At 38.6% G+C, this 27,388-nt stretch overlaps 1 protein-coding gene and 1 pseudogene across 1 annotated transcript; both read right to left on the bottom strand.

The window, feature by feature from the left end:
• The window catches only part of LOC120855439, a 42,440-nt pseudogene extending 18,764 nt beyond the window's left edge, over positions 1-23,676 (bottom strand).
• A 969-nt stretch (positions 23,677-24,645) lies between these two features.
• LOC120855630 (olfactory receptor 10R2-like) lies at positions 24,646-25,599 on the bottom strand. Its single transcript, XM_040230171.1, has one exon. It carries the CDS (start codon positions 25,597-25,599, stop codon positions 24,646-24,648), a length of 954 nt encoding a protein of 317 aa, XP_040086105.1.
• Between the last annotated feature and the right edge of the window lie 1,789 nt (positions 25,600-27,388).

The raw sequence follows: 27,388 nt of genomic DNA on the forward strand, positions 1-27,388 counted from the left end.
CAAAAACAGAAAAGTCTACACCCTCCAATTAAGAGTTGAATACATTTTAATGACAGCACAAGAGGGAGCCCTACTGCTACAAAGCTAGCAATACTATGTTATAGCAGCCTCCGCGTCTAAAAGTACCTGAAAATCAGTCTCACTGAAACATGAACCCAGAAAAAAAGCATGCTCAGATTCCATATAAAAGTATTATAGGAAAAAAAGCATAACAATAACCTGGTAGAAAATTATCCTGTGCTTATGTAGTGGAAACTAAGATGCCCGGTGCAAATTTTACTTCAAAGAAAGGACTTGTTGCCCCAGCTTTGGGTAGTTAGACTTCAGGGTCTGTCTCTTAAAGCTTTTTGGCAGCAACATAGACACTTCACACAAATTACCACCCTTTCTGTAGCAGCCATATCCAAACAATGATTGACACCATTTTATGAACTCCTGGCCATTTTGGCCCAACTCAGAACACCTCTAAAGAGCTCACCGTCTGGCGAGCTGAAGCTAACATTGGGATTGCCTTCAGCTGGGCTTTTCTCCCTGCCCAATACATCCCCTTCATTCCCCAGTTGTTAATGCCAGGCATGTATTAATACATATTCCACATGCCATGGTCTCTCAAAGTGTGATTCCCAGGGAATACAACTTACAAAAGCCTGGAAGATGTACTCACAAATAAGTGGAAACTAACCAAACATTTCAAAATAAGTTAAAAGAAGTTTAAGAATCCATAGAATATGTGAGATAACAGCAAAGCTCAGAATTCAAAATAATTCCATTATGAGAGGTCAGAGAAAGAGTTTTGGAAATAGAGAAGCATCTGGAAGCAGAAATGAAAGTATTAATAAAACCATTTCTGAGAATGTAAATTCGTGCAGCCACTGTGAAAAACAGTAGGGAGATTTTTCCAAAAAAATAAAAATAGAACCATCATATGACCCAGAAATTCTACTCTTGGGTAAAAGCTTAAAAAAAAAGAAAGAAAGAAACTTTAATTTAAAAAATTATGTGCACCTCAATATTCATGACAGTGTTATTAAAAATTGCCAAGGTGTAGAAGCAACCTAAGGGTCCATCAACAGATGAATGGAGAGAAAAATGATGTAGTGTGCATATATATGTATTAATATGTTGACAAAATTTTGCTGTTTGCAGCAGCATGGATAGACTTGGTATATACTTGGAGTGTGTTATGCTAAGTGAAGTGTCCGATGTGTGTGTGTGCTTAGTCAGTTTGTCATCTCTGAGTCTTTGTGACCCCATGCACTGTAGCCCTCCACATTCTTCTATCCAAGGGCTTCCCCAGGCAAGAATACTGAAGTGAGTTGTCCTTTTCCTCCTCTAGGGAAATGTCAGACAGATAAACATAAACACTGCATTGCATCACTCATATGTAAAATCTAAACTATACAACAAACTAGTAAATACAACAAAAAAGAAGTAGTCTCACAGATATAGTGAACAAACTAGTGGTTACCAGTGGGGAGAGGAAAGGGGGATGGGCAATACACGGGTAGGGATTAAGAGGTACAAATTGTTACACAGAAAATAAGTTATAAGAATAGATTGTACCACAAGGGGGATAATGGAATATAGCTATAAAATTGTGCTTCCCTGGTAGCTCATATGGTAAACAATCTGCCTGCAATGGGGAAGACCTGGGTTCAATTCCTGGGTTGGAAAGGTCCCCTGGCGGAGAGCATGGCAACCCATTCTAGTATTCTTGCCTGGAGAATCCCCATGGACAGAAGAGCCTGGCAGGCTACAGATCATGGGGTCTCAAAGAGTTGAACACAACTCAGTGACTAAGCAGAGCACAGCACATACTGTACAATATGGGGGAAGTTTCAGAAAGAAGAAGAGAAACTATTTCATAAATTGTTCAAATTTGGAGAAATAATAAGACTGAATAAATATGATAAACGAGGCCATAACAGAAAAAGCAGATTATAAACGGGGTGGGGGGGGGAGGAGGAGAAAAACAGGAGAAAACTATAAAAATAGTTTTAAAGCATACATTGTCTATAATTCTATCATTATAAAGTTTTGAACTAGAAAAATGCTAAGGCATGATATGAGAAGGCACAAGGTTTGTCTCTGTTAGAGAAGAGGGAGTGAGTAATGAGTGTGTGATATTCTATTTTTTGACCCATTCATGTTCACTTTGTGATAATTTATCAATATGCCAATCATGACTTGTCAACTTTTCTGTACTGTTCTTTCATAAATATATTTTACATGAGTAAACTAATTATATTTTCTATTCTATGCACTTTTTACATTTCCTCTGAGAATGTGTGTGACAATGTACAGTATGGGGAATATAGTTAATATTTATGTAGTATCTTTGTACAGTGTTACATAGATTTATTGTGGTGATCATTTGCAAATTTATAGAAACATTGAGTCACTATATTGTGTAAGAGTAACTAACATAGTGTTGTAGAACATTTATACTTCAAAATCAAACAGACAGACATACAAAAAGAGATGATATTTGTGGTTATCAGAGTTGGTAGATGGGAGAAGGGGCAATTGGAGGAAGATGGTAAAAAGGTAAAAATGTCAAATCATAAGATAAATATCAGAGACAATGTACGACATGATAATTACAATTAACACTTCTGTATGATATATCAGAAAGATAAGAAAGTAAACTCTAAGATTTCACACTGATTCAATGTCTTTAACTTTGTATGTATATAAAGTGATAGATGCTCATTAAACTTATTATAATAACCATTTAATGGTAAATATAAGCCAAAGCATTATGCTGTATACATTAAACTTGTACATTACTGTATGCCAATTATATCACAATAGAAGGAAAAAACAAAAAATAAATTGTATTAAGCAACTTTTATAAAATTTGATATTATTGAAACATCTAATCAGTGAACACATTTTTTAGAACAGAGAATGGAAAAGTTAAGATTTTCTTTTCTTTTTTCTAACAATTCATTTTTTTTGCGTTTTGCTGAAGTATTGGCTTGTGAGCAAGGGAAAAAAGTAAACTAACTGATCCTTCATAGCAGATGATTTGAGAAGCACTGACTGAGAAGCTGTTTCTTAGGAAAACGTTAAAGAAATCTTATTCTGAGAGACTCACTTGTGAGGAGGATTCCAAAGAGTTCTGTGTTGTGATTGATTCCTTCTGGTTTATTTTCCACTTTGTGCTGCTCTATTTTCAGCACTCTTCTGCTTTTTTCTTTGATTCCATAATTTTTTAATATCTCCTGTATTATGTCATTTCCTGCTTGACTTCTTAATAAATGCTTTTATGTTTCTTTCTTTATTTTATCCTCTTCTCAGAGTATTATTTATTTATTTATTTTTAGTTTATTTTTTAATTGAAGGATAATTGCTTTTCAGAATTTTGTTGTTTTCTGTCAAACTTCAACATGAATCAGCCATAGGTAAACATATAGCCTCTCCCTTTTGAACCTCCTCCCATCTCCCTCCCCATCCCACCCCTCTAGGTTGATGCAGAGCCCCTGTTTGAGTTTCCTGAGTCATACAGAAATTTCTCCTTGGCTATCTATTTTATATATGGTAATGTAAGTTTCCATGTTACTCTTTCCATACATCCCACCCTCTCCTCCCCTCTCCCTATGTCCATAAGTCTATTCTCTATGTCTGTTTCTCCATTGCTGACCTGCAAATAGATTCTTCAGTACCATTTTTCTAGATTCCGTATATATGAGTTAGTAGACAATATTTATCTTTCTCTTTGTGACTTACTTCACTCTGTATATTAGGCTCTAGCTTCATCCTCTCATTAGAACTGACTCAAATATGTCCCTTTTATGGCTGAGTAATATTCCATTGTGTATATATACCACATCTTTTCTATCCATTCATCTGTTGATGGACACCTAGGTTGCTTCCATGTTCTATCTATTGTAAATTGTGCTGCAATGAACAATGGGATACATGTGTTTGTTTCAATTTGGTTTCCTCAGGGTATATGCCTAGGAATGAGATTGGTGGGTCATATGGTGATTTTATTCTTAGTTTTTTAAAGAATCTCCATACTGTCTTCCACAGTGGCTCTATCAATTTACATTACCACAACAGTTCAAGAGCATTCCCTTTTCTTCACACCTTCTCCAGCATTTATTGTTTGTAGACTTTTTGATGATGACCATTCTGAGTGGTGTGAGGTGATATTTCATTGTAGTTTTACACAGCAAAGAAAACTGTAAGCAAGATGAAAAGACAACCCTCAGAATAGGAGGGTTTGCATTTCTCTAATAAAGAACAATGTTGAGCATCTTTTCATGTGTTTGTTAGCCATTTGTATGTCTTCTTTGGAGAAATATCTGTTTAGGTCTTTTTCCCACTTTTCGATTGGGGCTTCCCTGGTGGCTCAGAGGTTAAAGCGTCTGCCTGCAATGTGGGAGATGTGGGTTTGATTCCTGGGTCGGGAAGATCCCCTGGAGAAGGAAATGGCAACCCACTCCAGTATTATTGCCTGGAGAACCCCAATGATGGAGGAGCCTGGTGGGCTAAGGTTGTTTTTCTGGTATTGAGTTATATGAGCTAATTATATATTTTAGAAATTAATCCTTTGTCAGTTGTTTCCTTTGCTATTATTTTTTCCTATTCTGAAGGTTGTCTTTTCATCTTGCTGATAGTTTTCTTTGCTGTGTAAAAGCTTTTAAGTTTAGTCAGGTCTCACTTGTTTACTTTTGTTTTTATTCCCATTACTCTAGGAGGTGGGTCATAGAAAATCTTGCTTTGATTTATGTCATCAAATGTTCTGCCTATTCTTTACTCTAAGAGTTTTATAATTTCTGGTCTTGCATTTAGCTCTTTAATCCATTTTGAGTTTATCTTTATATATGGTGTTTAAAAGTGTTCTAATTTTATTCTTTTACATGTAGCTGTCCACTTTTCCCAGCGCCATTTATTGAAGAGGCTGTTTCTGACCATTAAATATTCTTGCCTCCTTTGTCAAAAATAAAGTACCCATACATGTGTGGGTTTGTTTGGGGGCTTTCTATCTTGTTCCATTGGCCTATGCTTCTGTTTTTGTGCCAGTATCATACTGTCTTGATGACTGTAGCTCTGCAGTATAACCTGAAGTCAGGAATGTTGATTCCACCAGCTCCATTCTTCTTTCTCAAGACTGCTTTGGCTATTCAGGGTTTTTTGGGTTTCCATATGAATTCTGATTTTTTTCCCCCTAGTTCCATGAAAAATGACATTGGTAATTTGATAGGGATCACATGGAATCCTTAGATTGCATTTGGTAGTAGTCATTTTCACAGTACTGATTCTTCCTACCCAGGAACACGGAATATCTCTCCATCTGTCTATGCCATCTTTGATTTCTTTAATCAGTGTCTTATAATTTTCTGTGTACAGCTCTTTTGTCTCCTTAGGGAAGATTATTCCTAGATATTTTATTCTTTTTGTTGCAATTGTGAATGAGATTGATTCCTTAATTTCTCTTTCTGATTTTTCTTTTTTAGTATAGAGAAATGCAAGTGACTTCTGTGTATTGATTTTGTATCCTGAGACATTGCTAAATTCACTGATTAGCTCTAGTAATTTTCTGATACTGTCTTTGGGGTTTTCTTTATTTAATTAATTTATTTATTTATTTTACTTTACAATATTGTATTGGTTTTGCCATACATTGACTTGAATCTGCCATGGGTGTACATGTGTCCCCCATCCTGAACCCTCCCTTCCACCTCCCTCCCCATCCCATCCCTCTGGGTCATCCCAATGCACCATCCCCAAGCACCCTGTATCATGCATTGAACCTGGACTGGCAATTCATTTTACATAGGAAAATTTACCTGTTTCAATGCCATTCTCCCATATCATCTCACTCTCACCCTCTCCCAGGGAGTCCAAAAGACTAGTCAATACATCTGTGTCTCTTTTGCTGTCTTGCCAAGGGCCTAGAAGAGCTATCCCACGTTGAAAGTCAGGAAGGGCAGTGGTGAAGAGATACCCCTCGTCCAAGGTAAGGAGCAGCAGCTGCACTTTGTTGGAGAAGCTGTGGAGAGATATCCCACGTCCAAGGTAAGAGAAACCCAAGTAAGATGGTAGGTGTTGCAAGAGGGTATCAGAGGGCAGACACACTGAAACCATACTCACAGAAAACTAGACAATCTAATCACACTAGGACCACAGCCTTGTCTAACTCAATGAAACTAAGCCATGCCCATGGGCAACCCAAGTCAGGTGGGTCATGGTGTAGAGGTCTGACAGAATGTGGTGCACTGGAGAAGGGAATGGCAAACCACTTCAGGATTCTTGCCTTGAGAACCCCATGAACAGTATGAAAAAGCAAAACGATAGGGTACTGAAAGAGGAACTCCCCAGGTCAGTAGGTGCCCAACATGCTACTGGAGATCAGTGGAGAAATAACTCCAGAAAGAATGAAGGGATGGAGGCAAAGCAAAAACAATACCCAGGTGTGGATGTGACTGGTGATAGAAGCAAGGTCCGATGCTGTAAAGAGCAATATTGCATAGGAACCTGGAATGTCAGGTTCATGAATCAAAGCAAATTGGAAGTGGTCAAACAAGAGATGGCAAGAGTGAACGTCGACATTCTAGGAATCAGCGAACTAAAATGGACTGGAATGGGTGAATTTAACTCAGATGACCATTATACCTACTACTGTGGACAGAAATCCCTTAAAAGAAATGGAGTAGCCATCATGGTCAACAAAAGAGTCTGAAATTCAGTACTTGGATGCAATCTCAAAAACGACAGAACGATCTCTGTTCGTTTCCAAGGCAAACCATTCAATATCACGGTAATCCAAGTCTATGCCCCAATGAGTAACACTGAAGAAGCTGAAGTTTAACGGTTCTATGAAGACCTAGAAGACTAACACCCACAAAAGATGTTAGAACTAACACCCACAAAAGATGTCCTTTTCATTATAGGGGACTGGAATGCAAAAGTAGGAAGTAAAGAAACACCTGGAGTAACAGGCAAATTTGGCCTTGGAATACGGAATGAAGCAGGGCAAAGACTAATAGAGTTTTGCCAAGAGAATGCAGCTGTCATACCAAACACCCTTTTCCAACAACATAAGAGAAGACTCTACACATGTACATCACCAGATGGTCAACATCAAAATCAGACTGATTATATTCTTTGCAGCCGAAGATGGAGAAGCTCTATACAGTGAACAAAAACAAGACCAGGAGCTGACTGTGGCTCAGATCATGAACTCCTTATTACCAAATTCAGACTTAAATTGAAGAAAGTAGGGAAAACCACTAGACCATTCAGGTATGACCTAAATCAAATCCCTTATGATTATACAGTGGAAGTGAGAAATAAATTTAAGGGCCTAGATCTGATAGATAGAATGCCTGATGAACTATGGAATGAGGTTCATGACACTGTACAGGAGACAGGGATCAAGACCATCCCCATGGAAAAGAAATGCAAAAAAGCAAGATGGCTGTCTGGGGAGGACTTACAAATAGCTGTGAAAAGAAGAGAAGTAAAAAGCAAAGGAGAAAAGGAAAGATATAAGCATCTGAATGCAGAGTTCCAAAGAATACCAGGAAGAGATAAGAAAGCCTTCTTCAGTGATCAATGCAAAGAAATAGAGGAAAACACCAGAATGGGAAAGACTAGAGATCTCTCCAAGAAAATTAGAGATACCAAGGGAATATTTAATGCAAAGACGAGCTCGATAAAGGACGGAAATGGTATGGACATAACAGAAGCAGAAGATATTAAAAAGAGGTGGCAAGAATACACTGAAGAACTGTACAAAAAAGATCTTCACGACCCCGATAACCATGATGGTGTGATCACTAATCTAGAGCCAGACACCCTGGAATGTGAAGTCAAGTGGGCCTTAGAAAGCATCGCTATGAACAAAGCTAGTGGAGGTGATGGAATTCCAGTTGAGCTATTTCAAATCCTGAAAGATGATGCTGTGAAAGTGCTGCACTCTATATGCCACAAATTTGGAAAACTCAGCAGTGGCCACAGGACTGGAAAAGGTCAGTTTTCATTCCAATCCCAAAGAAAGGCAATGCCAAACTACCACACAATTGCACTCATCTCACATGCTAGTAAAGTAATGCTCAAAATTCTCCAAGCCAGGCTTCAACAATACGTGAACCTAGGTCTTCCTGATGTTCAGGCTGGTTTTAGAAAAGGCAGATGAACCAGAGATCAAATTGCCAACATCTGCTGGATCATGGAAAAAGCAAGAGAGTTCCAGAAAAACATCTATTTCTGCTTTATTGACTATGCCAAATCCTTTGACTGTGTGAATCACAATAAACTGTGGAAAATTCTGAGAGAGATGGGAATATTAGACCACCTGACCTGCCTCTTGAGAAACCTATATGCAGGTCAGGACGCAACAGTTAGAACTGGACATGGAACAACAGACTGGTTCCAAATAAGAAAAGGAGTACGTCAATGCTATATATTGTCATCCTGCTTATTTAACTTATATGCTGAGTACATCATGAGAAATGCTGGACGGGAAGAAACACAGCTGGAATCAAGATTGCCAAGAGAAATCTCAATAAGCTCAGATATGCATATGACAGCACTCTTACGGTGGAAAGTGAAGAGGAACTCAAAAGCCTCTTGATGAAAGTGAAAGAGGAGAGTGAAAAATTTGGCTTAAAGCTCAACATTCAGAAAACGAAGATCATGGCATCCGGTCCCATCACTTCATGGGAAGTAGATGGGGAAACAGTGGAAACAGTGTCAGACTCTTTTTTTTGGGGGGGGGGCTCCAAAATCACTGCAGATGGTGATTGCAGCCATGAAATTAAAAGATGCTTACTCCTTGGAAGAAAAGTTATGACCAACCTAGATAGCATATTCAAAAGCAGAGACATTACTTTGCCGACTAAGGTCCATCTAGTCAAGGGTATGGTTTTTCCAGTGGCCATGTATGGATGTGAGAGTTGGACTGTGAAGAAAGCTGAGCACCAAAGAGTTGATGCTCTTGAACTGTGGTGTTGGAGAAGACTCTTGAGAGTCCCTTGGACTGCAAGGAGATCCAACTAGTCCATTCTGAAGGAGATCAGCCCTGGGATTTCTTTGCAAGAAATGATGCTAAAGCTGAAACTTCAGTACTTTGGCCACCTCATGCAAAGAGTTGACTCATTGGAAAAGACTCTAATGCTGGGAGGGATTGGGGGCAGGAGGAGAAGTGGACGGCAGAGGATGAGATGGCTGGATGGCATCACTGACTTGATGGACGTGAGTCTGAGTGAACTCCGGGAGTTGGTGATGGACAGGGAGGCCTGGCTTCCTGCCTGGGATTCATGGGGTCACAAAGAGTCAGACACGACTGAGCAATTGAACTGAACTGATACAGGGTTATTGTTATCATCTTTCTAAATTCCATATATATGTGTTAGTATACTGTATTGGTGTTTTTCTTTCTGGCTTACTTCACTCTGTATGATAGGCTCCAGTTTCATCCACCTTATTAGAACTGATTCAAATGTATTCTTTTTAATGGCTGAGTAGTATTCCATTGTGTATATGTACTGCAGCTTTCTTATCCATTCATCTACTGATGGATATTTAGGTTGCTTCCATGTCCTGGGTATTATAAACTGTGCTGCAATGAACATTGAGTTATACGTGTATCCTTCAATTCTGGTTTCCTCAGTATGTATGCCCACCAGTGGGATTGCTGGATTACTCAAAATAAAAGCAAAAATAAACAAATGGGACCTAATTAAAATTAAAAGCTTTTGCACAACGAAGGAAAATATAAGCAAGGTGAAAAGACAGCCTTCAAATGGGAGATAATAATAGCAAACAAAGCAATGGAAAAAGAATTAATCTCAAAAATATACAAGCAACTCCTGCAGCTCAATTCCAGAAAAACAAAAGACCCAATCAAAAAGTGGGCCAAAGAACTAAATAGACATTTCTCCAAAGAAGACATACAGATGGCTAAAAAACACATGAAAAGATGCTCAACATCGCTCATTATCAGAGAAATGCAAATCAAAACCACAATGAGATACCATTTCACGCCAGTCAGAATGGCTGCTGTCCAAAAGTCTAAAAGCAATAAATGTTGGAGATGGTGTGGATAAAAGGGAACCCTCTTACACTGTTGGTGGGAATGCAAACTAGTACAGCCACTAGGGTTTTCTATGTACAATATCATGTCATCTGCAAACAGTGAGTGCTTCACTTCTTTTCCTATCTGGATTCCTTTTATTTCTTTTTCATATCTTATTGCTGTAGCTGGGACTTCCAAAACTATGTTGATAATAGTGGTGAAAGTGGATACCTTTGGCTTGTTCCTGATCTTAGGGTGAATGCTTTCAGATTTTCACCATTGAGAATAATGTTTGCTGTAGGCTTATCATATATGACCTTGACTATGTTAAGGTAGATTCCTTCTATGCCCATTTTTTGAAGAGTTTTAATCATAAATGGATTCTGAATTTTGATAAAGGCTTTTTCTGCATCTATTGAGATTATCCTGTGTTTTTTCTCTTTAAATTTGTTAATATGATATATCACATTGATTACTTTGCGTATATTGAAGAATCCTTGAATCCCTGAAATAAACCAAACTTGATCATGGTGTATGAGCTTTTTAATGTGTTGTTGAATTCTGTTTGTTAAAATTTTGTTGCAGATTTTTGCATCTATGTTCATCAGTGATATTGGCCTGAAGTTTTCTTTTTTTGTGTTGTCTTTGTCTGGTTTTGGTATCAGGGTGATGGTGGCCTTGTAGAGTGAGTTTCGAGTGTTCCTTTGCTTGCAGATTTTTTGATGATGACCATTCTGACCAGTGTGAGGTGATACTCACTCTTTGTAATTTTGATTTGTATTTCTATAATAATGAGTAATATTGAGAATCTTTTGGTTTCTTTATTGGCAAATTGTATGCATTCTTTGGGAAAAGTCTTTTTAAGTCTTCTGTCCATTTTTTGATTGGACTGTTTGTTTTCTGATATTAAGCTATATCAACTACTTATATATTTTGGAGACTAATCCTTTGCCAGTTGATTTGTTTGCCATTATTTTCTTTCATTCTGAGGGTTGTCTTTTCACCTTGTTTATAGTCTCCTTCAAGAAAATGAGAGATACCAAGGGAACATTTCATGCAAAGATGGGCTTGATAAAGGACAGAAACGGTATGGACTTAACAGAAGCAGAAGATATTAAGAAGAGGTGGCAAGAATACACAGAAGAACTGTACAAAGATCTACCGACCCAGATAATCATGACAGTGTGATCACTCACCTAGAGCCAGACATCCTGGAATGTGAAGTCAAGTGCGCCTTAGAAAGCATCACTGCGAACAAAGCTAGTGGAGGTGATGGAATTTCAGTTGAGCTATTTCAAATCCTGAAAGATGATGCTGTGAAAGTGCTGCAGTGAATACGCCAGCAAATTTGGGAAACTCAGCAGTGGCCACAGGACTGGAAAAGTCAGTTTTCATTCCAATCCCAAAGAAAGGCAATGCCAAAAATTGCTCAAACTACCACACAAATTGCACTCATCTCACATGCTAGTAAAGTAATGCTGAAAATTCTCCAAGCCAGGCTTCAGCAATACATGAACCGTGAACTTCCTGATGTTGAAGCTGGTTTTAGAAAAGGCAGAGGAAACAGAGATCAAATTGCCAACATCCACTGGATCATCAAAAAAGCAAGAGAGTTCCGGGAAATCATCTATTTCTGCTTTATTGACTATACCAAAGCCTTTGACTGTGTGGATCACATTAAACTGTGGAGAATTATGAAAGAGATGGGAATACCATACCACATGACCTGCCTCTTGAGAAATCTATATGCAGGTCAGAAAGCAACATTTAGAACTGGACATGGAACAATAGACTGATTCCAAATAGGAAAAGGAGTATGTCAAGGCTGTACATTGTCACCCTGCTTATTTAATTTCTATGCAGAGTACTTCATGAAAAACGCTCGGCTGGAAGAAGCATAAGCTGGAATTAAGATATCTGGGAGAAATATCAATAAGCTCAGATATGCTGATGACACCACCCTATGGCAGAAAGTGAAGAGGAACTCAAAAGCCTCTTGATGAAAGTGAAAGAGGAGAGTGAAAAATTTGGCTTTAAGCTCAACATTCAGAAAACTAAGATCATGGCATCTGGTCCCATCACTTCATGGTAGATAGATGGGGAAACAGTGGAAACAGTGTCAGACTTTATTTTGGGGGGCTCCAATATCACTGCAGATGGTAACTGCACCCATGAAATTAAAAGACACTTACTCCTTGGAAGGAGAGTTATGACCAACCTAGATAGCATATTGAGAAGCAGAGACATTACTTTGCCAACAAAGGTCTGTCTAGTCAAGGCTATGGTTTTTCCAGTGGTCATGTAAGGATGTGAGAGTTGGACTGTGAAGAAAGGTGAGCGCCAAAGAATTGATGCTTTTGAACTGTGGTGTTGGAGAAGACTCTTGAGAGTTCCTTGGACTGCAAAGAAATCCAACCAGCCCATTCTAAAGGAGATCAGTCCTGGGTGTTCTTTGGAAGGAATGATGCTAAAGCTGAAACTCCAATACTTTGGCCACCTCATGCGAAGAGTTGACTCATTGGAAAAGACCCTGATGCTGGAAGGAATTGGGGGCAGGGGGAGAAGGGGATGACCGAGGATGAGATGGCTGGATGGCATCACCAACTCAATGACATGAGTTTGAGTAAACTCTGGGAGTTGGTGATGGACAGGGAGGCCTGGCATGCTGTGATTCATGGGGTCGCAAAGATTCGGACATGACTGAATGACTGAACTGACTCACCACCTTGCTGTGCAAGAGCTTTTAAATTTAATTAGCCCCCATTTGTTTATTTTTATTTATATAACTCAAGGAGGTGGGTCAAAGAGGATCTTGCCGTGATTTATGTTAGAGAGGGTACTGCCTAAGTTTTCCTCTAGGAACTTTATAGTTTCAGGACTTACATTGAAGTATTTAATCCATTTTATGTTTAGTTTCATGTACAGTGTTAAGAAGTGTTCTAGTTTCATTCTTTTCCTATGCAGCTGTCCAGTTTACCTAGCACCATTTATTGATTAGGCTCTCTTTTCTCCACTGTATTTCCTTTGTCAAAGATAAGGCATGCCTAGGTGTGTGTGTTTATCTCTGGGCTTTTTATATTATTCTATTAATCTGCATTTTCTGTTGTTGTTTTTAACAGTACCATACTGTCTTGATTACTGTGGCTTTGCAGTATAGTCTGAAATCAGGAAGGTTGATTCTTTCAATTCCTTTTTTTTTTCTCTCAAGTTTGCTTTGCCTATTGGGGTTCTTTTTTGTTTCCATACAAATTTTTATTTTTTTTTTAAATCTAGTTCTGTGAAAAATACCATTGGTAGTTTGATAGGGATTGCATTGAATCTGTATATTGCTTTGGGAGAAATAGCTTTTTTCACAATATTGATTTTTCCAGTCCAAGAACATGATATATCTTTCCTGTTTGTGTCATCTTTGATCTCTTTCATCAGTATTTTATAGTTTTATGCATACATGTCTTTTGTCTCTTTGGGTAGGTTTATTCCTACATATTTTTTCTTTTTGTTGTAGTGAATGGGATTGTTTCCTTAATTTACCTTTCTCATTTTTTATTATTAGTGTATAAGAGTGTAGGGATTTCTGTGTATTAATTTATTCTGACTTTATTATATTCATTGATTAGTGCTAGTAATTTTCTGGTGGCATCTTTAGCGTTTTCTATGTAACAAATCATGTCATCAGAAAACAATGAGAGTTTTAACTCTTTTTTTTTTAATCTGGATTCCTTTTATTTATTTTTCTCCCCTGTTTACTATGCCTCAGTTCAGTTCAGTCACTCAGTCGTGTCCAACTCTTTGAGACCCCATGAACTGCAGCACACCAGGCTTCCCTGTCCATCATCAGTTCCTGGAGTTTGCTCAAACTCATGTCCAACGAGTCAGTGATGCCATCCAACAATCTCATCCACAGTCATCCCCTACTCCTCCTGTCTTCAGTTTTTCCCAGCATGAGTCTTTTCCAATGAGTCAGTTCTTCACATCAGGTGGCCAAAATATTGGAGTGTCAGATTCAGCATCAGTCCTTCCAATGAATATTCAGGACTGACTTCTTTCAGGATTGACTGCTTTGATCTCCAAATGACTCTCAAGAGTCTTCTCCAACATGACAGTTCTAAACCATCAATTATTCAGTTCTCAGCTTTCCTTATGGTCCAGCTCTCACATCCATACATGACTACTGGAAAAACCATAGCTCTGACGAGATGGACCATTGTTGGCAAAGTAAGGTCTCTGCTTCTTAATATGCTGTCCATGTTTGTCATAACTTGACTTCCAATGAGAAAGTATCTTTTAATTTCATGGTGCAGTCACCATCTGCAGTGATTTTGGAGCCAAGGAAAATAAAGTCTGTTACTGTTTCCTTTTTTTCCCCATCTATTTGGCATGGAGTTATGGAACCAGATGCCATGATCTCAGCTTTTTGAATGTTGAATTTTAAGCCATTTTTTTTTTTCACTCTCCTCTTTCACTCTCATTAAGAGGACCCTTAGCTCTTGTTTACTTTCTGCTATAGGCGTGGTGTCATCTGCATATCTATTCAGTTTAGGTCAGTTCAGTCGCTCAGTCATGTCCAACTCTATGAGACCCATGCACTGCAACACTCCAGGCTTCCCTGTTCATCACCAGTTCCCGGAGTTTGCTCAAACTTATGTCCATTGAATTGGTGATGCCATCCAACCATCTCACTGTATGTCGCCCCCTTCTCCTGTGACCCTCAATCTTGTCCAGCATCAGGGTCTTATGAGTCAGTTCTTTGCATCAGGTAGCCAAAGTGTTGGAGTTTCAACTTCAGCATCAGTTCTTCCAATGAATAGTCAGGACTGATTTCCCCTAGGATTGATGGGTTGGATCTCTTTGCAGTCCAAGGGACTCTCAAGAGTCTTCTCCAATACCACAGTTCAAAAACATCACTTATTTGGTGCTCAGCTTGATAGTCCAACTCTCACATCCATACATGACTTTTGGAAAAACCGTAGCTTTGTCTAGGTGGACCTTTGTCAGCAAAGTAATGTTTCTGCTTTTAACCTAGATGCTGTCTAGATTTGTCATAGCTTTTCTTCCAAGGAGCAAGCATCTTTTAATTTCATGGCTGGAGTCACCATCTGCAGTGATTTTGGAGCCCCCCAAAATAAAGTCTCTCACTGTTTCCATTGTTTCCCCATCTATTTGCCACGAAGTGATGGGACCAGATGCCATGATCTTAGTTTTCTGAAGTTGAGCTTTAAGCCAACATTTTCACTCTCCTCTTTCACTTCCATAAGAGGCTATTTAGTTCTTCACTTTCTCCCATAAGAGTGGTGTCATCTGCATATCTGAGTTTATTGATATTTCTCCTGGCAATCTAGACTCCAGCTTGTGCTTCATCCAGCCTGGCATTTCACATAATATACTCTGCATATAAGTTAAATAAACAGGGTGACAATATGCAGCCTTGATGTACTCTTTTCCTGATTTGGAACCAGTCTGTTGTTCCATGTCCAGTTCTAACTGTTGCTTCTTGACCTGCATACAAATTTCTCAGCAGGCAGATAAAGTGGTCTGGTATTTCTACCTCTTTAAGAAATTTTCAGTGTGTTGTGACCCATATAGTCAAAGGCTTTAGCATAGTCAATAAAGCAGATATTTTTCTGGAACTCTCTTGCTATTTCAATGATCCAACAGATGTTGGCAATTTGATCTCTGGTTCCTCTGCCTTTTCGAAAAAGTTTGAACATCTGGAAGTTCACATTTTGTGTACTGTTGAAGCCTGACTTGAAGAATTTTAAGCATTACTTTGTTAACATGGGAGATGAGTGCAACTGTATGTTAGTTTGAACATTCTTTGGCATTGCCTTTCTTTGAGATTGGAATGTAAATTGACTTTCCAGTCCTGTGGCCATTGCTGAGTTTTCCAAATTAGTTGGCATATTGAGTGCAGAATTTTTACAGCATCATCTTTTAAGAAATTGCTAAGCTGGAATTCTATCACCTTCACCAGCTTTGTTCATAGCGATGCTTCCTAAGGCCCTCTTGACTTTGCACTCTAAGATGTCTGGCTCTTGGTGATTGATCACACCATCATGGTTATCTGGGTCATTAAGATGTTTCTTGTATTGTTCTTCTGTGTATTCTTGCCACCTCTTCTTAATATCTTCTGCTTCTATTAGGTCCATACCATTTCTGTCCTTTATCGAGCCCATCTTTGCATGAAATGTTCCTTTGGTATCTCTAATTTTCTTGAAGAGATCTCTAACCTTCCCCGTTCTATTGTTTCCCCCTGTTTCTTTGCATTAATCTGAGGAAGGTTTTCATAGCTCTCCTTGCTATTCTTTGGAACTCTGCATTCAGATGTTTTTATCTTTTCTTTTCTCCTTTGCCTTCACTGCTCTTCTTTTCTCAGCTATTTGTAAGGCCTCCTTGGACAGCCATTTTGCCTTTTTTGCATTTCTTTTTATTTGGGATGGTATTGGTCACCATCTCCCATACAATGTCATGAACTTCTGTCCATAGTTCTTCAGGCACTCTGTCGATCAGATCTAATCCCTTGAATCTATTTGTCTCTGTCACTGTATAATCTTAACGGATTTGATTTAGGTCATACCTGAACAGTCTAGTGGTTTTCCCTACTTTCTTCAATTTAAGTCTGAATTTTGCAATAAGATGTTCATGATCTGAGACAAAGTCAACTCCTGATTTTGTTTTTGCTGGCTGTATAGAGCTTGTCCATCTTCGGCTGCAATGAATATGATCAACCTGATTTCAGTATTGACCATCTGTTGATGTTCACAGGACTTTCAAAAATATGTTGAATAATAGTAATGGAATTGTGTACCCTTGTATTATTCCTGATCTTAGAAGAAATGCTTTAAAGCTTTTCACTGATGAAAATAGTGTGTGCTGTGGGTTTGTCATACATGACTTTTACCATATTGATGTATATTCGCTCTATGTCCACTTTCTAGGGAGTTTTTATCACAAATAGGTTTCTAATTTTATCAAAAGCTTTCTCTGCATCTATTGAGATTATCATATGGCTTTTATCTCTCAATTTATTAATATGAAGTATCACATTGTTTGATTTATATGTTGAAGAATCTTCACATCCCTAGGACAAAGTCCATTTGATCATGATATATGATCTTTTTATTGTATGTTGGATTGTTTGCAAGAATTCTGTTGAGCATTTTTGCATCTATGTTGATCAATGATATTAGCCTGTAATTTTCTCTCTTTTTGGTGGTATCCTTCTCCAGTTTTGTTATCAGGGTAATGGTGGCCTCCTAGATGGATTTTGGCATTTTTCTCCCTCTGCAAATTTTCTGGAGTTTGAACCATATCTGTTTTAGTTCTTCTCAGAATGTTTGGTAGAATCGCCTGTGTAGCCATCTGGCCCTGGATATTTTTGTTGGAAGATTTTGATCACAGTTTAAATTTCATTGTTTGTGATGATCTGTTCATATTTTCCATTTCTTCCTGGATCGGTCTTGGAATATTACATTTTTCTAAAAATTTGTCCATTACTTCCAAGTTATTCATTGTATTGGCATATAGTTGCTCATAGCAGTTTCTTTTAATCATTTGTATTTCTGTATTGTCTGCTGAAACTTGTCCTTTTTTATTTCTAATTTTATTGACTTGAAACTTACTTTTTTTATTGATGAATCTGGCTAATGGTCTGTCAGTTTTGTTTACCCTCTCAAAGAACCAGCTTTTAGTTTTATTAATCCTTGCTATTGTCTCCTTCACTTTTTTTTCCATTTATTTCTGCTTTATGATTTCCAAACCCAGGTATTTGCACTGCAGGAAGAGCCTTCACTGTCTGAATCTCCAGGGAATAGGGAAAACATCGATAGATATCAATTAGGGGCATCTGGTACAAATTATCATTTAAAGCTTTTTTTTCCTTATTAAATTTCTGTCTGGATTATCTATCCAATCTATCCGTTGGTATGAATGGGATGTTAAAATCCCCCACTATTATAGTGTTATTGTCAATTTCCCCTTTAATAGTTGTTAGCATTTGCCATATGTATTGAGGTGCTCCTCTTTTGGGTGCATATATAATTATAATTGCTATATCTTCCTCTTGGTTTGATCCCTTGATCATTATATAGTGTCCTTCCTTGTCTCTGGTAATGGTCTTTTTCAAAATTCTATTTTATCTGATATGAGTATTGCTGCTCCCACTTTTTAAAATTTCTCTTTGCATGGAATACTTTTATCCAGCCCCTCAATTTCAGATTGTGTTTGTCCCTCAGTTCAAAGTGGGTCTCATGTACACAGCATATATAAGGGTCTTGTTTTTGTATTCATTCAGCTAATCTGTGTCTTCTGGTTGGATCATTTAGTCTATTTAAATGTAAGGTAAATTATTGATATGTATTTGTGATTAGATTTGTTAGTTTTCTGTGATGATAGTTTTCAGTCTGTCTGCCCTCTGATGGAGAAGGATAAGAGGGTTATGAAATCTTCCTGATGGGATATGAAGACTTACAAGACTTTCTAGATTTAACACACAAAAAGATGTCCTTTTCATTAAAGGGGACTGGAATGCAAAAGTAGGAAGTCAAGAAACACTTGGAGTGACAGGCAAACTTGGCCTTGGAATATGGAATGAAGTAGGGCAAAGACTAATAGAATTCTGCTGAGAGAATGTACTGGTCATAGCAAACACCCTCTTCCAACAACACAAGAGAAGACTTTACACATGGACATCACCAGATGGTCAACACTGAAATCAGATTGATTATATTCTTTGCACTCAAAGATGGAGAAACTCTATACAGTCAGCAAAAACAAGACTGGGAGCTAACTGTGGCTCAGATCATGAACTCCTTATTGCCAAGTTCAGACTTAAATTGAAGAAAGTAGGGAAAACCATTAGACGCTTCAGGTATGACCTAAATAAAATCTCTAATGATTATACCGTAGAAGTGAGAAATAGATTTAAGGGACTAGATCTGATAAACAAAGCTAGTGGAGGTGATGAAATTCCAGTTGAGCCATTTCAAATCCTGAAAGATGATGCAGTGAATTTGGAAAACTCAGCAGTGGCCACAGGACTGGAAAAGGTCAGTTTTCACTCCAATCCCTAAGAAAGGCAATGCCAAAGAATGCTCAAACTACCACATAATTGCACTCATCTCACACATTAGCAAATTAATGCTCAAAATTCTCCAAGCAAGGCTTCAGCAATACGTGAACCATGAACTCCCTGATGTTCAAGCTGGGTTTAGAAAAGGCAGAGGAACCAGAGATCAAATTACCAACATCCACTGGATCATGGAAAAAGCAAGAGAGTTCCAGAAAAACATCTATTTCTGCTTTATTGACTATGCCAAAGCCTTTGACTGTGTGGATCATAATAAACTGTGGAAAATTATGAAGGAGATGGGAATACAAGACCACCTGACATGCCTCTTGAGAAATCTGCATGCAGGTCAGGAGCAACAGTTAGAACTGGACATGGAACTACAGACTGGCTCAAAATAGGAAAGGAGTACATCAAGGCTGTATATCATTACCCTGATTATTTAACTTATATGTAGAGTACATCATGAGAAATTCTGAGCTGGAGGAAGCATAAGCTGGAATCAAGATTTCTGGGAGAAATATCAATAACCTTAGATATGCAGATGACACCACCCTTAGTGGCAGAAAGTGAAGAACTAAAGAGCCTCTTGATGAAAGTGAAACAGGAGAATGAAAATGTTGGCTTAAAGCTCAACATTCAGAAAACGAAGATCATAGCATTCAGTCCCATCACTTCATGGCAAATAGATGGAGAAACAGTGGCAGACTTTTTTTTTTTTTAGCTCCAAAATCACTGCAGATGGTGACTGTAGCCATGAAATAAAAAGATGCTTACTCCCTGGAAGAAAAGTTATGACTAATCTAGACAGCATATTAAAAGCAGAGACATTACTTTGCCAACAAAGGTCCATCTAGTCTAGGCTATGGTTTTTCCAGTAGTTATGTATGGATGAGAGTTGGACTGTGAAGAAAGCTGAGTGCTGAAGAATTGATGCTTTTGAACTGTGGTGTTGGAGAAGACTCTTGAGAGTCCCTTGGACTGCAAGGAGATCCAAACAGTTCATGCTAAAGGAGATCAGTCCTGGGTCTTCATTGGAAGGACGGATGCTAAAGCTGAAACTCCAATATTTTGGCCACCTGATGAGAAGAGCTGACTCATTGGAAAAGACTCTGTTGCTGGGAAAGATTGAAGGTGGGAGGAGAAGGGGACAACAGAGGATGAGATGGTTGGATGGCATCACTGACTAATGGACATGAGTTTGAGTTAGCTCTGCGAGTCAGTGATGGACAGGGAGGCCTGGCATGATGCAGTCCATGGGGTTGCAAAGAGTTGGACACGACTGAATGACTGAACTGAACTGAACTGATTGGTATGTACAGTCCTGTTACCATTTACTTTATCGTTTTGGCTTTGTTTTTGCAGGTCTTTTTTTTTTTCTCTTGTGTTTCCTATCTAGAGAAGTTACTTTTGCCTGTGTTGTAGTGTTGGTTTTGTGGTGTTAAATTCTCTTAGCTTTTGCTTATCTGTAAAGCATTTGATTTCTCCTTTGAATCTGTAGGATATCCCTGCTGAATAGAGGAATCTTGGTTGTAGATGTTTTCTTTCATCACTTTAAGTATATCCTTCTACTCTTTTCTGGACTGCAGTTTCTGTTGAAAGATCAGCTGTTAGCTTTATGGGGATCTCCTTATATCTTATTCGTTGCTTTTCCCTTGCTGCTTTCCACATTTTTTCTTTGGTTTTAATTTTTGTTAGTTTGGTTAATACATGTCTTGGCATGTTTCCCCTTGGGTTTATCCTGTATGAAACTCTTGGGCTTCCTGGAGCTGAGTAGCTATTTCCTTTCCTATGTTAGAAAAACTTTCAGCTATAATCTCCTCAAATAATTTTTCATACCCTTTCTTTTCCTTTTCTTCTTCTGAGACCACTATAATTTGAATGTTGGAGTACTTAGTGTTGTTCCAGTGTTAGTTGCTCTATTGTGCCTCTTTGTGGTCCCATGGAGTATAGCCCACCAACTCCTCTGTCCAGAGAATTCTCCAGAGATCTCTCAGCTCATTCTAATTTCCTTTCATTCTTTTTTCTTTATTCTTCTCTGTTTCAGTTATTTCCACCATTCTATCTTGCAGCTCAGTTATCCATTCTTCTCAGTTATTCTGCTATTGCTTCTCTCTAGTGTATTTTTATCTGTTATTGTATTATTCATTGCTGATTGTCTATTCTCTTTTTTTCTAGGTCCTTGTTAAATATTTTTTGTATCTTTTTATTCCTTGCCTCCATTCTATTTATCTATACCTTCATTTTATTTCCAAGATTTTGGATAATCTTTACTATCATTATTCTGAGTTCTTTTCTTAGGTAAACTGCCCCTGTCTTCTTCACTTATTTGGTCTTGTGGACTTTTACTATATTCTTTCATCTGCTGCTTGTTTCTCTGTCTTTTCATTTTGCTTAAGTTACTGTATTTGGGGCCCTCTATCTGCAGACTGGAAGGCCATAGTTCATCTTAATCATGGTGTCTGCCCCTTGTGGGTGGGGTTGGACCAGTATCTTTTGAATGTTTTCTGGTTGAAAGAACTGGTGTCTGTGTTCTGGTGGGTGAAGCTGAATCTTGTCTCTCTGAAGGGTAGTGCTACATCCAGTGGTTTGTTTTGGAATGTCTGTGGATTTTGTATGGCTTTGGACAGGCTTTCTACTAATGGGAAGGATTGTGTTCCTATTTTACTGATGGTTTGGCATGAGGGGTCCAGCTTTGGAGCTCGCTGGCCTTTGGATAGGGCCTGGTCTTAGTGTTGAGATGGAGACCTTTGGAAGAGTTCTCGCCAATTAACGTTCCATGATGTTGGGGGTTATGCAGTGGTCCAATGTCCTGGACTCGGTCTTCCACCTCAGAGGTTCAGGGCCAACCCCTTACTCTAGCAGTTAGACTCCACAAGCCACCCAGCACAGAAGATAAAGAGGAAGATATATAGGAGGGGAAAAAAAAGAAAAAAAAGTCATGTAAACAAACGAAACAAAAAGGAACAAACAGATAAAACCCCAAAGCAAATGGTGAAAGCAATACTCATCAGAAAAGAACACCCAAAGAGACTCATACATTCACAAAATTGAAATAAGAGAGGAAAAAGAATAGAAACCAGAGAAGAAGAGAGCAATCAAGCCAATAATCAAACCTATAAGTGAAGGTGAATACTAAAAACTAGTCTAGCAAAAATACAAAGTCAAAAACATGGGGAAATGCAATATAACTAAAGAGTACTATAAAAATAGGAGGGAAAAGATAAATAAATTTTTGTAAAACTAAAAGCTTTTTATAAAGGAAAAGTAAGTTAAAAGTAAAAATGAATGGAATAATTAAAAAAGAATAATAGAACAATATAAAAAAAAACATAAAATATACATAGAGAGAGTGGTAGTGAGAAGAGTATTCCTCTGTGTCCTTCATTTTCCTAACCACACATTGAGCATGAACCAATCTGCCTACTCAGGAAGTCCTCTAGTATTTCTAGGAAGGTTTCTGGACCTGCTGTGGATGTCGTGAGGTCAGCTCAGACTCATATCTGGCCTTACTCCAGCTTGTACTTGCTTCCAAAGTCCACAGTTGTTCCCAAAGTCCACAGTATCAGGCTAATTGAGGGATAAATTTTCTGTACCTTTAGCTGCAGAAGCAATTTACCCTTTTCACACAGGGTCTGTGTGATCAGCTTTGATTTTTCACCCTCCCACTGCTCGTAGGCCTCCCTCCAATGTCTGCTCCCTACCCAGACAAGAAAGGTGAAAGTGACAGCTTATGAGGGCTTATTTGCTCCTTCAGCCTGGGGAGAGGAAGGGATACATTAGACACAATTGGGATGTGCATATGGTGCCTGCTGCAGCCAAGGCCTGTGGGAAGCTCCTACAGTTCAAGTTGATTTGTGTGCTCCCCCAGGGAAGTTGGCCCCACGTTGTGTCTTCCTCAACAGAGACAAGCTGCATAGGTTCCCAGGAATGTGTGGGGAATGACCTGTGCCTGCTAATGGGTTGGTGGCAGCTGCTACTTCTGGGGTTGGAACCGCAGAGCCATTTTTTCCCCCACCTCTGGAACTTGCCCTGGCTTTGGCAGTGACCAGTTGACCTGCATTTACCCCTTTGGTATCTCAAACTGCAATCGCAGGTAGTCCCACCTCTGGCACTCATGGTAGCTTTGGCAGTCTACCTCTGAGGTTGCAGTCCACACCACGGTTCATCCCACCTACGGCACTTGCAAAGGCAGGGTCCTTTGATCTGTGTGTGTGAAGGGACAGGGTCCCTGTGACAATAATCTCTCGCCTCTCTGGCAGGCCCAGGCTTTTCTCTGGACCCCTTCAGCTGTCTTAAATTAGCCCCCTCAGAAAACCTTCATGGCAGTCAACCCCAGTCCTCTCCCTGAATCCAACCCCTGAAGCCCTGAGCCTCAGCACCGAGTCCCTGTTTGCCATGACAGGCTTGTAAACAGCATCTCAGCTGGAAAGTGCTGGTCAACAACAATCCCTGTGATGAATTATCTCCATTTTGCCTTCTGAGCACCTGTTGCTGTATTCTCCTCAGAGGTTCCACGGCGTCCTCTTTCCCCACCCACCCGAGGGTTTCCCAGTGTGAGGAAACTTTCCTCCTTCATGGAGCCCTCTCCGAGGCACAGGTGCTTGTTCCAAATCCTTTGTCTCTATTTTCCCATATATTTTGCCCTACTTCATTCTGTGGAGATTAGTTTGCCTTTTTGGAAGTCTGGGGCCTTCTGCCAATTTTCAGAAAGTGTACTGAAGGAATTGTTTCACATGTAGATGTATTTTTGATGTAGCACATTCCCTGTGTTATATAAGGAGTAGTTCAAATGGCTGGTCAGAAAAGACACCTAGAAATATAATTTTTGGAGAATCTGAAGGAAATAGAAGGTCATGCAGAGATGTGTAAAGTCTTAAATTGACTTTAAGACTTAAAGTCTTAGACTGACTCTTAAGTCTTAAGAGTTTTAAGTTCTATCCAGCTTTGCATTTTACTTATGCTTACATTCATCGTATCCATTAGACACAAACAAAAACCCTGCAAAGTATAAAAGGAAAATTATATTATCCTTATATTCTATATACAAAGTTTAGATTTGGAGAACAACCATAGTTTTCTTAAAGTCATGACCTAAATAGTTTTCTAATAACTAGTACAGTAAATGTTCCTCCCATCATGTGTTCTTCCTATATCCACACTATATTCAGGCCTCAGCAACTCGTTTTCAGCTGGGCATAATCTTAAACAAAAGGGACAATCAGAGATTTGTGGCTAGAAAGCCAAACATAGGGTAAGAGATAATGGCTGTTAAGATCCTTTTGAGAACTATCTCTGGAGGAAGAGTAGGGGTAGGAGAGTTATCTTTTAGTGACAGTTGCCTTGATGAGGAAACTTTTGCCCTTAATTTGGCAAAAAGACTTGAGATGAACATACTACTAAGTCTGTTTTACATAAGAACACTATAGCCTCACAATGTCAAAAAACTCATCCAAGGCCACAGAGTTGTAGACTAGAAACTTTCATGACTTAAACATGAGTGATATATTTGACCCAAATGTGTGTGTGCTATTGAAAAAGAAATTAATTATAAAGTCTTTACATAATTACAAAATCTTAACCTAGCCTTCTCAATCATTTTCCTAATAGCCAGCTGTACATCTTTGTTCCTGAGGCTGTATACCACAGGGTTCAACAGTGGGGTGATGATGGTATAGGTCACTGTCACCAGCCTGTCTTTTCCTGATGTATATTTGGCTGAGGGTCGTAGGTAGACAAAGGAAGCACAGCCATAGTGGACAACAACCACAATGAGATGGGAGGCACAGGTGGAGAATGCCTTTCGTTTGCCTTCAGCTGATGAGATCTTCAGGATAGCAGAGGCGATAAATCCATAAGAGATGAAGATGAAGATCAAGGGCACAACAAGGACCAAGACCCCACCAATGAAGATGACCAGTTCATTAATGTAGGTTTCAGCATAAGCGAGGCGGATGACTGGTGAAATGTCACAAAAATAATGGTTGACCTTGTTGGAGCCACAGAAAGGGAGGCTAAAGACCAAAGTTGTTCCCAATAGAGATATTAGGAAACCACTGACAATACAAGTTATTGCCAGTTGCCCACAAACTCTCCAGCTCATGAGAATGGTGTAATGCAAAGGCTGACAGATAGCAGCGTAACGATCATAGCCCATCACGCCCAGAAGCAGGCAATTAGTGACAGCAAAACCAAGAAAGAAGTACATCTGTGAAGCACAGCTCACAAAAGACAGTGTCCTGAGCACAGAGTGAAGATTGATAAGCATCTTGGGCAGAATGACAATTGTGTAAAAAGTTTCAGAGGTAGAAAGGACACAGAGAAAGAAGTACATGGGTGTGTGGAGGCTGTGATCCAAGCAGATGACTGAGATGATGATGATGTTTCCACTCAAGATGATCAAATAGAGGCAAAGAAAGACCACAAAGAGGATAAGTTGAAATTCCCCAAGACTGGAGAAACCCACCAGGAAGAACTCAGTAACACAGGAGGAATTGGCCATGAAGAGTTGATCCCATGGAATAAAGTCAATATGATTAAGTCCATAGTCCTTTGAAACTAAGAAATCAGGGAGATTTAATCTTCATAAAGTCACCAGTCCGGTATGAAAGAGAAACAACTGGTATGGGAGAGAAAAAAAGGAAACCAAAATAAAATAATAAAGCATTTTACGATAAACTAAGCGAAATTTATCCTAAATTAATATGTGCCCACATTGCTAATTTTCTGCCAATGATTTTAGCAGAGAATTTGGGGACAAGTGTTCAAATGAAATGGACAGACATTTATTCAAAGAAAGTCTATTCTTCTGCCACCTAAGAAATACCTAAGAAATATAGTCCCTGCTTGTAGACTTATATAATCAATATCTGCTTAGTTTGTTGATAATCTAACCCTCAAAAAAATTTTATCTACATTAATTGTGATTTTAAGTGGTCATAATTTTATCCATATTACTGATACATATATTCCACAAGGAATACCACCAATGTATGAAGATCTACATCCCACATGATTGTAATAGTTTCTTCATCTAGGTCAGTCCCTAATCGTTGATTTGTCCTTTTTTTGCTTATCCTTAAAACACAGAATTCTCTTTCATTACTAACAACATACCCCATTTCCATGCAGTCATTTGTTGAAATTAATTTGGTTTACAACTGCAGCTACTATTTTAGAATTAGGGTATGGTTCCTCTACAGACTCTAGCATTAGTTTTTTTTTCAGCATTCACTGTTTTCCCACTTGGTTATATATCTTATTCTTGATATACCTGACTTGGAAACCCAACAGACTGTTGTTCCCAGGCTCCATCTCTTAAATCTTAAGCAGGAGGCTCAGATCCTTTCCCTGATGACTCTGACACAGTTCTTATTGCATATTACATATTTTTATTTGAAACATTCTTATCCTCTCCAACCTATCACCCAAATCTGTTCCTTTACCTGAGTTCTGTATCTCAATAAGAAGTTTCCAAAGCTGCTTAGGCACCCAAGCTGTATACTTCTGGGGCATATTTAGACACACAAAAATTCTCATCCTCCACATCAGATCAGTTTTTTATTGTGTGTGTGTGTGTAACACTTCTATGATACATTTTTCCCCATTTTTCCAGAAATTAACTCTTAACCTGCATTATTACAATAGAGTTTTTTTTTTAATTTATTTTAATTGGATAGACTCCAGGGAGTCCTCTTCCCATTCTGTCACCTTCATAATAGCAGTAGAGTTGTCTTTTTATAGGGCAAATTCTACCCTATTAACAAAACTAAATGGCCTTCAATTATTTACAAAGTTAAAATAATTATATTCTGTCTTTCATACTGTTTCCAAACATACCTTTCCTCTCATAACTGTCAATATACATATTCCTTCAAATGAACTTTAGCATAGAGAAATTTTGAACAATCATTTCCTTTTACATACTATCCCCTACATCTGGAAATAGTGCATATTTGAAGTGAAGTTGGTCAGTCGTGTCTGACTCTTTCCTACCCCATGGACTGTAGCTATCAGGCTCCTCCATCTATGGAATTTTCCAGGCAAGAGTACTGGAGTGGGTTGCCATTTCCTTCTCTAGGGGATCTTCCTGACCCAGGGATTGAACTCGGGTCTCATGCACTGCAGGAAGACTCTTTATCATCTGAGCCACCAGAGAAGTGCATATTTATTGTCATTTTATTCTTCTTCTTTTAATTGTGCAACCTTCTTTAAATTCTAAAAGTGACATGTACTCATCGATCCTTCCTACAACTTCTTAATTTTTTTGTATTATTTTATCTGGGCACCTT

Source organism: Oryx dammah, unplaced genomic scaffold, assembly GCF_014754425.2.
Source record: "Oryx dammah isolate SB20612 unplaced genomic scaffold, SCBI_Odam_1.1 HiC_scaffold_28, whole genome shotgun sequence".
Taxonomy (NCBI): Eukaryota; Metazoa; Chordata; class Mammalia; order Artiodactyla; family Bovidae; genus Oryx; species Oryx dammah.